This window comes from Gambusia affinis, linkage group LG13 (genome assembly GCF_019740435.1).
Source record: "Gambusia affinis linkage group LG13, SWU_Gaff_1.0, whole genome shotgun sequence".
NCBI classification, from domain to species: domain Eukaryota; kingdom Metazoa; phylum Chordata; class Actinopteri; order Cyprinodontiformes; family Poeciliidae; genus Gambusia; species Gambusia affinis.
Genome location: NC_057880.1, coordinates 19,609,061 through 19,628,068, shown reverse-complemented (window position 1 = coordinate 19,628,068; position 19,008 = coordinate 19,609,061). Strand labels below are relative to the sequence as shown.

General features: G+C 36.9%; 1 protein-coding gene across 1 annotated transcript in view; it reads left to right on the top strand.

Moving 5' to 3' along the window:
* Positions 1–1,302: 1,302 nt before the first annotated feature.
* sptlc3 (serine palmitoyltransferase, long chain base subunit 3) overlaps positions 1,303–19,008 on the top strand; it is a 32,133-nt gene continuing 14,427 nt past the window's right edge. Inside the window, exons 1-6 of the mRNA XM_044136632.1 lie at positions 1,303–1,484; positions 6,863–7,054; positions 7,705–7,859; positions 9,755–9,903; positions 16,975–17,099; positions 18,439–18,532. Coding sequence (XP_043992567.1) covers positions 1,386–1,484; positions 6,863–7,054; positions 7,705–7,859; positions 9,755–9,903; positions 16,975–17,099; positions 18,439–18,532 — 814 coding nt within the window. The 5' untranslated portion in view covers positions 1,303–1,385. The remainder of the gene's footprint in view (positions 1,485–6,862; positions 7,055–7,704; positions 7,860–9,754; positions 9,904–16,974; positions 17,100–18,438; positions 18,533–19,008) is intronic.

The following is a 19,008-nucleotide window of genomic DNA, read 5'->3' as shown; positions in this document are numbered from 1 at the left end:
ACTACAGCAACAGCAGCATTTCACGTGTAGAGTACAATTTCACAAGCAGGACTACTTTGAATGCGTGAAGTAAACCTATAACAAGCGAAAATATTTAGCACCAAGTCAGTTACACTCGCGAATCAGGTCTGAAGGCATCTTACTGTTTCACATTCCAGACATAGATTCACTCAGAAAGGTTTTGGGATGTATTTTGCAAGTTGTTCTGTTTCATTTGAAACATTTCTTATTGTAGGTACATTAAAAGCAAAAGTATTCACACTTCACATTTTGTCACACTAGAACAGCAAACCTCAACCTTATGTAATAGATTAACACAAACTAAATACATAATTGTGAAGAGGAAAAAAAAGGAAGTATGGTTTTATTGTTTTTCTTTATATATTTTTTCTTAAGTGACTTAAATTCAGGGCACTTATTTCTATCTAAAATCCACTGCAAGGAGTTGCCTTTAAGAGACACCTACTTAGTAAACAGAGTCCGACTGTGTATAATTTATCTGTTCTGCGAAATGGTCAGTAGTGAATAATCATGAGGATCAAGAAGCACAACAGACAGGTCAAGGATGACGTTGTGAAGAAGCTTAAAGCAGGATTAGGTTAAAACAAGCTTTGATCATCTCACAGAGCTCTGTTCAATTCATTTAGAAATGGAAATAGGATCAATGTAATGAGAATTAAAAGAAGCAGCCATGGTAACTCTGGAGGAGCTGCTGACATTCTCCATGCACTTTTTTCCTCTCTTTCCTTAATTTTTCTTCAGTTTTTAATTATATACACTTATTACTTCTGCTATTAGTAATGTTTGTGGCATTACCAGATAAAATGCAAGACAAGTGCAAAGGAATGCATAATTTAAGTATATATATATATATATATATATATATATATATATATATATATATATATATATATATATATATATATATATATATATATATATTAGTAAATATAATAAAAATACTATAACATAGAAGACTTTTCTTATAAAGTATTACATTCATGATACCCAAAAGAGTAGGTCTAATTATAGTAAAAACATTTTATTTCCATTTTGTCAACGTTTTATTATTGAGTGAAATACATAAAAAAAAAATCTGTATTCCATAATTTAAAAATAAATGAGGGTGATGTAAGTGCCAGCTCTGTTTAGTTTTTAATAACCAGAAGTTCCCTTTTTCGCTATATCGAAAGAGAAAACATTGAAGTAATCCAAGGCTGACATTTTCTGCAGAAGCTTTCAGACAACAGCAAAAAAAAAAAAAAAAAAAAAAAAAAAAAAAGAGGCTGAACCGAAACAACTGAAGGAGGAAGTCACCTTTGGCAGTTTAGTTACCAGCACGTTGGTTTGTCATTGAACGTAACAGACCCAGTCTGCTGCTAAACATGGCAAGGACGTCTGACTCAAACCTAAAGCCTCATTTTAGCCAGAACGGACTGAAATGTGACGACCTGAGGAAAAACAGTGGTCACAGCAAGAGAGAGGTTTGTTTGTTTATGCTTCACTGATGAAAGTTGCTTGTTATGGGGTGACTTTTTCTCCTTACCTTGCGGGTCCGCCTGCTTAGGTGCGGCACGGTGTTCAGTACCTGATCGTATGCTGGTTAGTTAGCTACCGGCGGTTATGGCTGGGCTTCTAACCTGAGATAAACTTTTTAACGTAGCCCACAGTGTGCCTTACTTTATGTCAGTTCTATTTTTTAAAAAACAATTCAACTTTACATGAAGAAAAACGTATAATTAATTCGTAATTTGTACCATTATATCTGTTCAACATAACTATTTATAAGTAAGCTACATATTTTAATGCAGCCTATATTAACAATGCTGTTAGGTCTCTGTCTTGTGAAACAGTTATAAATTTGATATGGGAATTTTCAAAATTTTATATCCGTATCACTTTAGTTTATTATCAAGATATTTACATACGCTGTTTAAAATAACACCGGACATTTTTTTCTGTTTCTGTCTAGCAATAGCCTAAGTCAATTCAATTCTAAACTCGAAATTCCGGATTGAGGTGAACGGAGCCTCGTGCCAGAAGCCAGTTGAAAGGCTGTTTACATCGTTTTAAACTGCATGATTGTGAGCGTGAGTGGGAATAAAAATACCAATACGTATTTCGTTCCATATAACACAGTAGGAGTGTAAATGGTAAACCTTTTATGGATGCAAACTCGACTAAAAACCCACCTGTTTAGGATTGTATTTGAAACGTAATCAATTACAAATTTATTGACGGAACTTGGCTTAATTTTATTGTTGATTCTATGTTGCATTGTGTTTCTGTGTTTGATATGATGTAAAGCACTTTGAAATGCTGAAATGTGCTTTACAAATAAAATTTGATTGATTGATTAAAATACTTTTTGAATCATATTGAATGGTGATGCTGTGGGCCTGAAGGATCTCCAGTTGTAGTCAGTCTTGCAAAAAGTCTGAGGAAGCATCTGACTATTGCTGTATGAGAATCTCAATACTAGCATGACATGCTAACAGACCAATATAGAGGCAACAGCATGTTCCACAGTAGCTGTCCCGGTTGGCACTGCTAATCCACCGCATTTGATTTTGCCTGTCATCTTTAAATTTCTGTCAGTCCATACGGTTAGAAAGCCAGGCAGAGAGACATTGTAGTCCAATATGATCCTTGCATATTATGATCAATGTTTTCACTGGCAAATATTGCTATTAAATGAGTCCATCAGAGGATATTTTAGAAATAGTTTAGTTTTTAGTGATGAGCAGAACCACCAGATGGATGCTTGATTCTGTTGGTTTAACAAAGTAACCAACATGACATTAAGGTTGATATTATCTCTATAAGACGTTGTTTTAATTAAGAATTGAAACTAAACCTTGTGAACTGAAACACTGTATAAAAATATACTTTTCTGTAGCCTCTGAGACTTTAGGCTTCCACTACCCACTGAGTTGGGGCTGACTTTTCATAGCATTTTTGTTTGCAGTACAATGACAACAAACCTTGTTTTCCCTTGTAATTCGCCATATAGCTAAATTTTCATATCTGTTCCACATTTCTATAGCTATATATTTTGATATAGCATGGCAGTCTCAGGCCATTGAAACCAAAGTTGTTTTTTTTTAATGTACAAAAGAAGTAAAAACAAAAGACTTCACCCTGAAATGATTCCTTTTTTCCCTTACATGTACCCTCTGTATTACTACAGAGGGTACAGTTCTTATACTTTTTCAAAAAGTCTTCTTTACTTTCTGTAGTATCCCATTTGTAGCTTCCTCAATATATGAACATTTTCAGTGCTTGAATTGAGACCCAGGAGAGACATTAGACTACAACAGTTGATTGGCAACTAATTTGTTTTTATAGTAAGTGAATGCATAACTTCACAGTGATGTCATTGTCAAGAGTTGTATATCAAAACAAATAAGATTACGTACAACTTGGTTCAAACCATCAGTTCAACATTACTTCTTTTAATAGAAGCATAGAATAGATTTTGCAACAATTCAAAGACATACATGAGTATAAACAACCCGTTCTCACTCCCTACTCGTCAAATATTGACGCATGGGACGTCCTTCCTCGTCACATATTGACGCGCGGGGTACCCCTTTGTGATGCAAGGGGTTTTACCTTATGCCTTACTGTAATTTTTGCCCTAAACCTAACCAATTTGTGGGGTTTTGAAGTGTCGGCAGTGTTTGCGAGGACCCTTCGCGTGAATAATCCATGTAAAACATGCGACCTTCCGAAATCGTCAAAATCGTCAACATTTTACGGTGAAGGAACCTGCCCAAGTCGTCAATATGTGACGCATGGTCAGACGGCGTCCCAACTCGTCAATAAATGACGAGTCGGGTGTGAGAATGTGTTGGTATAAACTATCCAAAAGAAACCAGTGCAAGCTCTTTATGATATGGCAATTTTTTCATACTCAGTAAATTAAAATATTACTTTATGTCATTGGGCCTATCGAACACAAACATAGAGGTTGTGGATCAGTTTGAACATATGAAAATACTAGAAGAGATCATTTTGCCTTAAATATTTCAAAGACCAAATTCCTTCAAAATGTGTGTTTTATGCAGCCATCAGTTCCCTTTTGTTACTATAGATTAATATTTTGACCATAAAAACAAACAATGTTTTCTACCTTGAAGCAAATATTCACCTATCTTCTGTTTCCAAAATAAAAGCAGTAGTTGTTTGAGCAGATGAAGCACTGAATTTCTGGTTCAAAAACCAGCCCATTAAAAAGAATGAAAGAAAAATACATCAAACTACGTCTGGGGGTTGTTTATTGTAAAGTTATCGTTATAAATAATTGATACTACAGCCCTCAAAAGCAGATATAAAGCTGTATTTGAGAAAACATTGCATCTAGTTTCACAATAACCAATCAAGAGATTGGCTCGCAGACTTGATCATGCACACCTAATAAAGGCCTTTTACCTTTCTTACAGTATCCCTTGTTGTTATTGTTATTTCAAGCTGTTTTGTAACATTTTGACAGACATTTACAGCAACTATTAGTGTTTTTGTAACTGCACTGATATTGTGACTATAAACAGCCCCTTCCAAAGTGGTGGAAAACAACACACATTGAGATATAATTGTTTTCAACAAAGTCCCAGGTGGTATTGTTGTTGGAAACAGATATCCCTAGAAATAAAACACCTTTGTTAATCAACATGATGTCACACATAGACCCCATGGCACTGGCTCAAAGTTAAAGGAGATTTGCTGACTTCATCTTTGTAAGTCAGCAAATGGCTAGAGCTACAACCAAACTTTGCCATCCATGAAGTCAGGGCAATATGTTTTAAGATTTGATCAAGTGAATGTGACAAAAAGGAGCTGTGCATGTCCTTCCATCGGTGCTTGTCATTAGGGAGCCTGGACTTTGGAATGTAATTCTTTTGGTACGTTAGAGATCAGTTACAACAAAACCAGAGAGTATTTCAGAAACACATAACTAGCAGCTTATCTCCAGGCGGAAGAAATGCTCTTTATAGCACCTCTAATATAGATTTAGGCAACAGCTTGAATAAAAGTGCTGTTATGGAGACTTTTCGTAACGCATTATCTCTAAGATGGAGCTCCTTAGGGGAGTTTTTCCACCAAACCTGTTCCAGTCGTAAACCAATACCGGTTCTGGCATGCCATCAGAGAATATTTTGACTTCCTTTCCCTTTCTTATATTCTTTTTATTTTTTCCACCATGACTCTTGAAACACAGGTGTCTGCCAAATTTGAGATTGAAGCGAAATTGAGCAAACCACTGGGACGACGGGAAGGAATGAGGCATCAAGGGGGAGACTTTAGGAAATTAATCTTTTTCTAGAGCAAATTTGTTTCTTCTGTATTTCTTCACACATTTTTAGTTAAATATGTCACCATTAATTATAAAAAGACAAATTTCTTGGGTTCCCTCCTGGCCACTTCGTGCCATATGCACAATGTGTTGTGCATGTCGAAGGAGCAATGGTACTGCTCAGGACCTACTGTTAGCTTGGCCAGGGCGAAGAATTGCCCTCATCAGGGATTCAAATAAAAATGTGGCTACATTTTATTTTATTCTACTATTCCTGAGTTATTTCTGCATTCAACCTTCCTAGTGAAACGTACAGTGGCATGAAACACAAATGTCAGCATGAATAAGGGTTGAGATTTATATTAGCTGGCTATGACTTATCTTCTTATTGCTTAGTTTGAGATCACCCGCCAGGAAATTGAAGTAGGTCATTGCAACACATAGAATTGCCTTTCAGAGCCATTGTTTTCCACTGAATCTATAAAATTTATTTTTAATTCAGTTCTGAATCACTGCAGGTCGTATACCAACATGCAACATTAATAAATACCACTTAAAAAAATATATACTTTTGTCTTTACAAAACTGCCTGTGAATGCTGAGCAGGCATTAGTTAGTGTTATAAAGATATCAGCTTACAAGGATACTGGGAAAACACTGTATTTGATGTTGTTAAACTATCCCTTCTCTGTGTTTCTTTACATATACTTGCAATGCAATGGAGATGAAAGCATTTATTTACTGACAGAGAGGCATTTAATGCCATAAAGTCATGATTCTAAGTTTACTCTCTGGCCTTTAAAAAAAAATTATGTATGTTTGTGTATGTGTTTTTCTTTTCTTTTTCTTACCTTTATTATCTACTCATCGACATACAATTAGATTATTTGTACAGCAAAGGGAGCTACACCCTTTGTCCATTTGCAGGAATGCAAATACAGGACAGAATGGCAATGAAAGCCGAATAATTTATACAACCTCAGGTTGCTGCTGTGCTCATCATCATCTTTGCAGTCTCTTGACTTACATGCCCTACATAATTTTTACTAAAATGCACAAAGCAAAAAATAATCATGGCTAAGGTAAAGATTTTGCAAAAATAACTACACTGCAGGGATATTTTTCTTTTGGTCACACTTCAAAATGGGAAAGAGTACCCAAGATGACATTGGTATAATGCGTGGGATCTAAAAGAGGTTGGTCACGTGAATAGTTTCTTACAGTATGACACTAGTCAATAGTTTCAGGTTTTTCCTGAAAAGTCACTGGTAGGGGAGAGTTTTCTAAAACTACTCATGTTGAACTAAATCATCTTAGTTCTCTGCCACATAAAACATTAGAATACATTTCTAACTGTTAGCACACAGAGATCCCCAATGCTGGGTCTTGCAAAATTAGTCTCATAATTACAGGTTTTAGTGTCTATTTCATCCAGGTTAATTGAAATGCTAACCACCATTATTTTCATATTAAGCTGAACTGCATTTGTTTCCACAAATGTTATTACATTTTATTATGTTCCCGTCTGGAATGCAAACACGCTCATGTTGCTCTCTCGTTCAATAGAAAAATGGCCCACAGACCGGTGCCAGCTCCAGGCAGGTCAGCCATGACACCTTTGAACAACCACCCATGTATGTGGCGGTGATGACGTACCTGGGTTATGGGATTGTCACCCTGTTTGGTTACCTCAGGGACTTCCTCAGAGCTGTGGGCCTGGAGAAGTGCCATGTTGCACAGGAAAGAGAGGAACAGAAGGTAGGTACAACATAAAAAACATGGAGTCGGCACACCGCTAGGCATTTCGTATGATTAGACACATACCAAACACCCAAGCTTGCAGACACCATCAGTACGTTTTGTTTTCCCCAATTATTTCCGTTTTTCCTTAAGCAGTGCCTCTCCTTTCTTCCCTTGTGTTTCTCCGCACTTCTGTATAACGTTGCCATGGGTGAAATGGAACACCAAAGAGAATATGTGTTGAAGATCTAATTAAATCTCACAGGATTCAAGCTCTTTGTTACTTTATTTCAGATTTCATGCTATATCTCTTCAGGTTAAATTAGAAAATACTTTGTCTTCAACATGTTTTGTGTTTTATGGGTTGGCAGGCTCAATAGAGTATTATCTTGATAGAGTAGTCAGCCAAAAAAGTCATGATTTTACTTTATTAAGGATGTTGAGGATATTCTCGAATAATCTTGATGAAAAAGCTTACTTTTGTTTGTTGATTAAGATGAGTAATTATTCAAATTTAATAGCATTACATTATAAAGGCTCTGATTATCATACAAGTACAATAACTTGTAAAAAGCAAATTGGTAAAATTTACAATTTGCCTTGACAAACAAAAATAATAACCTGGTGCTGACTCATTGTGAAGTTAATTAATTTGTTTTTATTGCCAGGATTTCACTCCCCTTTACCAGGATTTTGAAAATTTTTACACTCGAAACCTATACATGCGAGTACGGGACAACTGGAACCGTCCCATATGCAGTCTCCCAGGCCCTATCTTCGACTTGATGGAAAGGGTGTCTGATGACTACAACTGGACATTCAGGTATTGTAATCCAACCATTTCTAATGGCTTTTAGCACCTGAGCTGTGTTGCATGTGAAGTACGACAGCTGCAGAAAAGAGCACACAACTCTAAAATGCACATAATGAGGTTTCTAGGAAACTGAGGAAATTTGGGTTCTTCAGGCTTTGAAATTTATTCATCATACTGTCAAAGCTTGTAATATAATTTCTATATATAATTTTTAAAGTGCTGCAGTAAAATGAATGCTTCGCAATGCACTGCATCTGTACAGAAATCCCTTTACAAGGAACCTTGTCTTACTGCTGGTAAAAACATGGATCCCTCTTCCCCCTCTAAACAAGGCTGAAGCTGATAGTGCAAAAATCTCTCACATTTATAGGGAAAGTCTGTATAGTGTGAGGAAACATAATGAGACAAATGTAACACCTTTCCTGGAGTCACTGTGATATTATGGTCATGCAAGCAGCAGGTGAAGAAAACATCAGTAGGATGTATATTAAACTTGGATTACGAAACAGAACAAAAATTTTAAAGCAATGCTACTTGTAGTGTGACGCCTTTCTTAAAAACGAGTATGAGTGCTATGGATTTTCAGAAGTATTAATGTCCAATTGACCATTGCTTTCACTGATTAGAATTGTTTTTTACCAGTTTCTGGTTAGATTTTCACTGATAACTCAATATTGCCTTTTTCAATTGCTCTATAAATTATGCCAAAATCCAGTGAAGTTACAAAATTCTCAAATATTCTGGAAACTTTATCTGGTGTGATGAAAGAATAAATTATTAAATATGAGTCAATCTCTGCACAGATGTATACATCAACACTGAATGACTTAGGGAAGTAGGTGAACAATATGTTCCTGCATACAACGCTCTGTATGCAGGATTATGTTGTGAATAGAAACATTGTGATTCATACCCACGTGACTTCAGAGTGTGGGAGCATCTCCAAACCAACAAGACTTGTGGGGAGAATCTACAGATAATTTCCTAAGCCTAACCTAAGGGATATTCTGTTTTCTGAAACCACCTGCCACAAAGTACTTCTAGGACACTTGCACAACATGTGTTTTGTATTTTTTTGACTACATATAGCCACCATCATGTCAGGTGTTCTCTCTTTGCTTGTCAATGTATAGCCTTTAAGTTAAGTGTTCATCCATGTCTTTATTATTTAGTAAGTTCTCCTAAATTGACTTACATGTAGATTTTTGCTCCAAATGTGTCACACCAAGGATATCAGCAAATACACCATATGCAGATATGGTTTTGAGTTTCTGGACCACAATTGATATTCCTTGGCACTTCCCAGCAGGGTCAGGGAATGTGTTTTGAAAAAGAAAATGAGCAGAGCCACAGGGAAGGAAAGTGATATTATGAATCTGTGAAGAGGTAAGCGTGGATTACATGTTTAAAGAGGTTTAATGTTACTTTAAAAAGAAGATATGGGGAAGCCTGCTCAATTTTTGTGGAGAAGTGTGGTGAATTGGTAAAATGGTATGAAGGAGAGTGGAAAAAGTAGGTCGGCTGATAAACTCCTTCTGTTCTTTGAAGGAAGAACTTTAGCTACTTTTAAACTGGACAGGTGAACTTGGGCTTTGTTTCCTACCACTTTCTCATTGTATTCACATACATAAGAGATCCAATTTTATCTGCACATTCGTTCTCCAAAATGCATCATAATAATATATAAATTCACTGCCTTTTAGTTTAAAGTATAATTGCTTGGATTCCATTTCTTGCTACTGAATAGCAAATGTTTAGTTATTGTGCGGTTTATTGGGAGGTTATTTATGTTTGCGTGTGTGCGTACGTACGTGTGTGTGTGCGTGCGTGCGTGCGTGGGCGTGTGCGTGCAAGAAAAACTAACTGGCATGCACACTAACTGAGACAAACATAAATCTTCACAGGTTTACTGGGAAGACAATACATAACGTCATCAACATGGGCTCATACAACTACCTCGGCTTCGCAGAGAACAACGAAGATTTCCTGAAAACAGTGGCAGACAGGTTGCGGCAGTATGGGGCTGGTGTCTGCAGCACAAGACAGGAAATCGGTAGGTTTGCGGTCATTGTTTAACAGATAAAAGAAATTGTTTTCCACTTGTCGCTTTGAGCTCAGTTTCACAAAGCTTTTCATTCGATTTGAAGTAATGTCCACTGTATAAATCATAGTAGGATTTATTTTTATGTTTATTTGTATGTGACGAGGGAATTGACTTTTGTGCATTTTCTGTTGTAACTGCCTCTCATAATGCACAATGATATTCATGTTGTTTTCTACTATTACTGATGATTATGGCTTACGGCTAATTACCCAAATTTTGCTTTTTTCTGAAAGTTTGGATGTGGCATAAAATGATTAGTAATACAGAAATGTTATATTTGGAAAAGGTGTGGTAGAATGTGCACTCCTGGACCAGAGACAATGACAGTATCTTTTCACCTGGACTAAAGTGAAAAATGACATGACTGCTCCTAAGGGGACTTTCATTAACTCTCAAGTCAGCACAGCACTCTCCCAGGAAATTTCTAGAACACTTCATGTTGCTGCTCTGTCCCCTTTTCAGATGAAAGTAAATTTTACTATTCATTTGGGAATCAAGACCACAGAGTATTGAGGAAGAATAGAGAGGCAAAAAAATCCAAGTTGCTTGAGTTACTTGATGCACAACATATCAAATCATAGTTATTGCAATATCCATGCATGCAATACGGCAATCACAAAGGACTGCTAGATGCATTGATAGAACAATAAATTTCATGTGTCATGCATGCGAACCTTACATGCTAATAACATATCTGGCCTTGTAGATAGAGTTTCTTTGGCTGAGATACTAAAGCTCATGAAGAGTGGTGGGGACATTGTGATGAAGGAAATGAAAGAAAAGTGTCAGGAAAATGTGGGTTAATCATCAATATTACCGTTTCTAACTTCAACAATTATGTCACTATGAGCTGTTTTCCTGACAATGCTGACTGTGTTTATCAGCAGTTCCAGAGTTTATTAGAGCACTTCATGCTTCCTTCTGGTGACCAGCTGAGTGAAGAGGTTTATTTCATTCTCCAGCATGACCCGACACCTTCCCATAATTGATGTACCACTTCCTGTCTTAGCTTAGTCAGTTTTTTTCTGTCCCATCTGGCCGTGTAGCACTCAGAATTGTACTCACAGAAGTGTAAGATTTACTTTCATAAGTGGAACATTATAGTTTTCACTCTAATGTACCACTAGTTATATTTATATGAAATACCTCAATTAGACATTGCTTTTGGCTTATTAAAAAAAAAAGATGGCCAATAACAACAAACAACAAATGCATATATAACAACAACGTCACTGAAAAGTATGCTGTACTAATTTATACAGTTTGTATTTAGCATAACTGCAGCTCAATGTGAAGTGTATCTGTAAACACCTGAATCCAAACACCTGTCAGTGTGTGCGTGTGCACTTGTTTAGACCCAATGGCAGAAATTGCTCTTAGAAGCAGCATAGTTTGAGTCATAAAATTTATTTTACAGCATAAAGTAATGGTCATTCAAAAGGTGTTCCAGGAAGAGCAGTGGCCATATTTGACAGGTCCGTCAGGTTTGGCTGAAGGCGTGTAATGAAATTTCCAAGGAATATTAAAGGAAGTTATTGTTTGTTCTGTGGAGCATGCTGGGCTTGTGGTAACTCTGTCCCAGTAGAGACATGAGGGATTGTATTGCTGAAAAACGGGAAGCCCAGCATAAAAGTGATGCAAGAGGGGAGTAGAATTGCCAATCAATGCTGACAGAATAAGCATTTGTTCTCTTGGGCTTAATGAGCTTGATTTACAAATGATTTATCAGAGACCACCATGAACAGCTAAACAGCTAAGTAAGAAGAAGAGGAACTGTCACAAGGCTGAGCTTACTATCCACATCCTTAATTAGCCTATAAACCTACTTAATCTAAGCCAAGAAGATCTTCAGACACCAGACTCAACTATTCAGATGATAAGGCCAGTATCAAAGCAACCTGAGTCTCTTTAATTCCTCATCAGAGGCACAACCTCCATGCCACACCGCACTGATGCAGTAATTGCTGCAAATTTACTGGTACAAATGTTTAAAAATCAAAAGGAGGCCCAACCAAGTATGGAGAACATAGAATTTACACTACATAGATACTTTTCAGTGGGCTGATATTTTTATGTTAAATAGTCGAAATTAACAGAAATAAACGCTTGACTGTATCACGATGTGTGCCATTGATATACCCCATATGAGTTTCACTTTTTAAAATGGAATACTAAAATGATCTTTTTGTTAATATTTTAATTTACTTATAAGCACCTGTATATTTCCCCTGAGTTATACTGTCAGTATGTTTAATTATCTGTCAGTAAATGTATTGTATGAATTATTCAGCTTGGGTTCAATTATGTGGAGTGATAATCAGCAGAGATACATTTTGGTCCACAGAGGAGCCATGGAAGACATGTTATTGTGGATGAGCTGTCATAATTAAAAACCCTCAGGACTTTAAACAGGATGCAAATGCGATATACATACACGGACATGTTATAATAACAAGGATCAGAAAGTGGGATCTAATGAATTTTAAATGGTGTCTTATCTTTTGATCTTGAGCCCATCTTCTGATCAGATGCAAGTGGCAGCCTGAAGCTCATTTCAGACATAGCTATCTTGCAGTTTGGAGCTCTAATGACTAGCAATCAACTGTGTGTTTCTGTCAAAACATTCGATGAGTGAACATCATGGATCTCATTGGTGAAGTTTTCTTCAGAAAAGCACCTTTTCCTCTCTCGTTATTGATGTTTTTAGAGTACGAAACCTCTGCTGCCAGGTAGTCGTGCATCTGCTGAGAGCAGGCTTACAAAGTGGGGCGGGCCCACAAGAGTCTGTGTATGTGGGAGTGTGTTTCGTGATATCAGCAGTTTGACAGTGAAAAACAACAAGCAATGTTTGTCAGTTCACCACTCCCTTATCCCTCCAACCCCCAAACAATCCATTATTCATTTCCTTGATTTATTTATATGTTTATTTCTCTTTCCAAATTGGACTGTTTTAGTCTGGGTTTCTAATGGGCACTTCAGCTCCCTTGAGTGAGCAGGTTATGCAAAAACAAGCATTTGACTCATGAGACCATATATGAAGTAAATATTTAAAAACCCTGGCGTCTCTTTAAGAGCTGTCATGGTGCCATCACGGCCATATTGTATTTGTAGTAATTTGTAACAGACTGAAAAACCTAGATCTTTTACAGGCTAGTAGTACACAATTTAAAAAATAAAACAACTTAAAATGATATATATTTTAAAATAAGCACCATTCACTCTGATTATCTAATTTCCATTTAACATTCAGATTCAACATGTTTTTGTTTTTTGTTTTTTAAATTACCTCCTGTCTTCAGATTAATTGCTGTTTAACTTGAAGTCTTGGTCAACCTGTAATTATTGGCACAAATAGTGATGTTCACTCAAGTAAATTTTAATTAAATAACAGAACATTCTAATGTGTGCTTGAGTGGTGCACAGGGAGTATCTCTAAAGAGTAAAGTTGGACACAAAGTGCTACAAAGGCAAACCAAACATTCATAGGCTGACATTACTGGGCTGGTCCTCTTTTTCTTGCAATCATTAACTTACTGTTTGTCAAATATTCTCACCTAGCAATCATTTAAATTAATCACTTATTACTAAGGGAATTATTAGGTTTCAAACACAGATATTTTCGGCACAATTGGTACAAATGTTTAAAAAAACTATTAAAATCAATGAATCTTTCAGTACAGTGGCATAATTTTGCACATTTATAGCTTCACAATCAAATAAAATTGCAATATCAATGTGTAGCCCAAAGTACATTCATTCAATGTAGAGAAATTCTGGCTAATCACTTAGTAGTTATGTGCCTTTTGAAGTATATTCAACTTAAGCATTTTGTATTTATCTATTTTGAAATTGTGTCAATTTTTAAAACAAATTAGGAATATTTTAAAATGCTGGATATTCTGCTCAGCCATCTGAAAGATTATAGGAGAAGACTAAGTGCTCTCTTACTGGCACTTGAGTAATTTAGATTATCAACATTTGAGCCATCTGTGATTTTGTAAACATATTATTTCTTAACATGGGATTTTTAAGCCCCATTAAATAATTTTAGTTAAATTAAAAGTTGTATTTTTCTCCTTTTTTTAGTTAGAGATAATCTTTAGATGTTTAGATATTTTACTGTTAATGTGCCAATAGATGAGGCAAGGATTGTATTTGTGAAATATATACAAAGTGTACCTATGCAATAGAGCACCGTATCATTGAATACACTATTGAAATAATTTATATTTAAATAATTAGTTCATTTTAGGCTTATAAATTAGGCTTAGAGAAAGCTTGTGTTCTATGTAAGTAATGAAGAAAACAGACAGGAAGGATTTATATCTATAGTTCCAATATTTAGTGTCTTCACTAAATACGATGATGATCTTGCTGACACAGGCAAAGTAAGACTTAAAAACGATGCAGGCGTTATCTCATTTCATCTAACCAAAGGAGGATGAGCTACATCTAATCTCTCTCTTTTACCTGAAGAGTATCTAGATCTAAAGGCAGCTTCTGAAGGTCAATAAGAAGGCTGGGCGCACCTATGAAGACACTGCCAGGGGAAATGTTCCTTAAAGAGCGCAAATGCCAGTGCAGTCTGATTAAAAACGCTACACGTGCCAGCAGGGCCTGTGTGCTCATGCAGTCGAGGAAATGTAAGAATCGATCTAGCTAACTCATTGTCCTGATAGAAAGCACTGAGCGGGAGTCACTATAAAGACAGAGCTGGTTCACTTCATTACAGTTTTATGCCCATCACTCAGATTTCCATTTTCCTGGCCTGCCTAAAACATCTGTCTGCTTAAGTATTTAATGCCCGCCCTCTCTTGTAATGACCTATATTGACTTTGACTGTAATGATTAGTATGCAATGTATATGCAATGAAGGCTCTGTTTTCATATGAAAGGTCACGTCGGAAAATTTTGTGATATTATTATTCATTAGATTTTATATTCCCTCTGCAGAAAGTCAGCTGTGTTATTACTTGTTAATGCAAATGTAACAACACGCGCTGAGTGTAATAGAATGGATTTCATGCTTTGGAGATTTATATCATGCATGCAGAATATGCAGTGCTCTGCGGAAGCATTTACATTTATTCATGTTTTAGCACATTACTAGTACAAGCTTGAATGTATTTTATGGGAGTTTCCATGCAGACCAATACAAAGGGCTTCATAATTATGGAGTGGAAAGAAAAGGATGCAGCTCTTGCTGTAGATTTAGATTTTTATACTTGTTCTGCTGGAATTCAAACCTCCAACACAGTTTTGGGTCGTCTGCAGCCTCTAGCAGGTTTTCCTCCACCATCCATCTTCCGAAAAGTTATATTCTGGTCTCATCTGGTCAGAGATTACACTTTCACATGTCTACTGTTATATCTACATGGCTAGGGGCAAACTGCAGATGCGTCTGACTTTCTTCTTCTCTCCTCTCTTTCATAAAGGCCAGGTTTGTGGAGTCCGCATCTAAAATTGGTTTTGTCAGCAGATTCTCCCACCTGATCTCTGAACACCCGCAGCTCCTCCAGAGTTACCTTAGGCTTCTTGACTGCTTCTCTATCAGGTCATCCGTCTCCAACTCAAGTCCTCAAGAGCTACTATTCTGGAACTTTTAAGAGCATCTCCGCTCCAACACACCTGAATGAAATAAATGGCTCGTAATCAGCTTTCTGCAGAGCTGAAGGAGGTGCTGACGAGGGAGTTCAGTCATTTTATTTCAGGAGTGGAGAAGAGAAATAGTTGCAGGATAGTAGTTCTCAAGGACTGGAGCTGCAGACCCCTCGTTTTGGTGATTGACCATGTCATGGTAGCTTTGCAGTTTTGCAATTTCCACAACATCGATAAAAAGTTATTTTTTACATGTTCAAAAGCTTAGGATATTGTTTTATAACCGGCTGCTGTGTTCCTTGGTCTTCATGATGCTGTTTCTTCACTGATGTTGTCTAATAAACCTATAAGGCCTTCACATACAAGCTGGATTTAAACGGAGAGGAAATAATATTCTATTTATGAATTAAGTAACATTTGCAGGCAGTGGCAATGGGTTTTATTTGTGGTTATCAGTAAAGGGGCCTGAATCCATACACATACTGCAATTTTTAGATTTTTAATTTTCCTTCAAGTGCTTAATTATTCTCTACTTTGTATTGGTCTGTCACATGAAATCTGATTAAAATCCATTCAGGTTTGTGTTTGTAAAGTGGCAAAATAAAAAAAAGTTTAAGGGGTATTAATACTTTTGTTAGGCACTGTAACACAATTAAAGTCCAGTTTATAGAGAGCACTGAATCTTGACACTGAAACTTTAATTGTTCTGTTTAACAGATGGCCACAAAGGCAGATACCAAAACAAAAAAAGAATCTTATTTTGTTCACAAAATGAAAGAAACACAATGTCAGATGGCACATTAGCACAAAAATTAATTCTGGTCCCCACCTGCCATATTGGTTTATCACCAACTGTTTCAGCTTCAGATTGTGCAACAGAATCATTTTAGACCTTGCAGGACCATCTCTGATATTACCTCGGATGAAAAAAAAGATGAGGGAAACTAAATTCCAAGTTTGTCACATCATAGATCTATAAGTATTGAATTTCATCTATAGAGTGTGAGTGCTGACCCAGAGGTTTGTGTCTTATGCTTTTTATGAGGAGACTATTACTGTCTGTCAGAATGTTAGATTGGATGACTAGAAAAAAGATCAACAAGAACCTAAAGGAATAAATCACTCTCCGATGATAGCAACATGCACAAACAGGGCTTCTTGTAGCCGTGATCTTATCCTTTTGGGCACTACCCAGAGGTCATGACCATAATTAATTGTAGCAACGCAAACACCATGCCAATCTGCTTATCAATCATGAATGTAGCAACAGGTGACAAACAAAAAAATGTGGGAAAGGTTGACTGACCCCAACTGAGACCACAATTGCAATATTTAATGATAATCTGAACATTGCATAATTTTCTGAGATGCAGACCTCATCCAAGGTGAAAGACAGTTTTTTTTGTGATTTCCATCGTGCAGGTAACCTGAAGATTCATGAGGAGCTGGAACAACTTGTGGCCGATTTCATTGGGGTCGAGTCCTCCATGATTTTCGGGATGGGCTTTGCAACAAACTCAATGAACATCCCAGCACTTGTGGGGAAGGTACGCGATTCTCCACACTTTTCCCCACTCGCTGAAAGAAGGAAATCCAATAGCAATAAAGGTACAATTTGCAAAGCACAGTAGATATTAATATAATTAGTTGAACTTTTGTTTCCTTCTTGCATATGCTCTAAATTATTAAAATAAAACCAAAATCAACCGCTAAATATTGCTGACCACCTCACTTAATTAAAGTTTTAATTAAACCTTGCAGTAGCCAAAATAAGAAGATTTTGGCATAGATGACTGCTTCCAGGCAAGCAGACAAGCAAAGGCAGTTTTTATGAGCACTACTTAAGGGTCTAACTACCCATAATCTGGCCTCTTGGCACACCCGCCTGCTTCAAGTGGAGCTGACAGAAACCAGCGGCAACATGAAGCAGGAGTAGCTGCGATTCAACTGGACAGGAAGAAAAGTAGGGTTGACGGTTCAAGTGATGAGAGCAGACTCGTTTTATGCAGCAGAAGAGGTGCAGCAGCCCCTTTAGGCTGCAGCACTGATGCTAACCCGGTAATGTCTGGGAGTCAGCCCTCACTGCCATCTCCGTCCTACAGGGACAGGGTGAGCTCAAACAGGCCTCTCCGTGCAGGCCGAGCCACATCAGAGTGACAGCTGTTGGTGGACCAGCTTGACCCCGGGCCATGCTGAGCATATCTGTCACCGAGCTGGTGTCAACACAAGCCTCCCCCCCCCTTTACAAGATTATTCCGATTAATGCAGTCAATTGCTCAGAGCTTCAGTGCTATATATGCTAATGCTCTGGAGAGAACGTCATGGGACAACTGAATTCATTTGCATGCTGATTTTTATAGCATATGAAACATCACACTGTCCAAGTAAAAATTATAACAGATGAGCTGGTAAAAGTTTTATCAGACATCAAAAGGACGGGACATTTGTAGATGATTTCTATCCCTTCTGTGTCAAGACATAAAAAGATTGTGATTAAGACATAAATGGGGGAAGGAGAAGAGGAATGAGTTGATGGGTAATTGGCCATGTGAATCTTTTTTATTCGAAAAAGCACATTTGCATAATGGGATTGCTTTTTTTATGCTAAAACACATAAAAACCAAGAAATCTCTTAAGGAACAGATGCATTACGTCATTCACGTGGTTGCAATTTTCACCCATAAACAGTTGGCGGTTAAGTGTCGTTTGTTTTATGTAACTAAATGAGCAACTCATCCTGCTCTTATCAGTAATCAGTCATTAAAATCAGGTTTACTATGAAATTTTATAACGTATTTTCTTCCAGGCTTCATATTGGGAAAATTTAACTGGAATTGAAAAGTCTTTTTTTTTGTGTGTAAGTTGTAGCTTTTTGCTGGTTTCCAGGGCTGTTTGATAGTAAGCGATGAGCTCAACCACACATCTCTAATCTTGGGAGCCAGACTGTCAGGAGCTTCAATCCGGGTGTTCAAACACAACAGTAAGTTCATCGGCTGTCTCTTTTTACATATTGCACAATTCATAAGAGGTGAGATCCAAATTGCAATTTAAGACTCATACCTTTGCGTGTTTATCACTGAGAGCAAACTTACATTGACTTGAACCATTTTTACGTCAGAATAAAGCTTGAGCTTCTCCTTGCAGCGCTGCAAACTGCATCTTCTTGGTTATTTTCTGCTGTTCTCTAATTTATTTTTCACAGGATTTGCAGATTTAGAGAATAGTATTATATTTGCATTTCATATTAGTACGTTTGGAGCTATGAAGAGTTTTTACCAACCAGCAAAAATATCCCCATTTATATGCATTGAGCTCCAAAACTGAACTGTTGAACACTTAAATCTTTCTATATACAGTGATCTTAAAACCACAAAGGTCACTATATATTATTGTTGTTTGTATTTTAAGCAACAACACAAAGTGGTGCATTATTTTGAAGTGGAGGAAAAAATATGC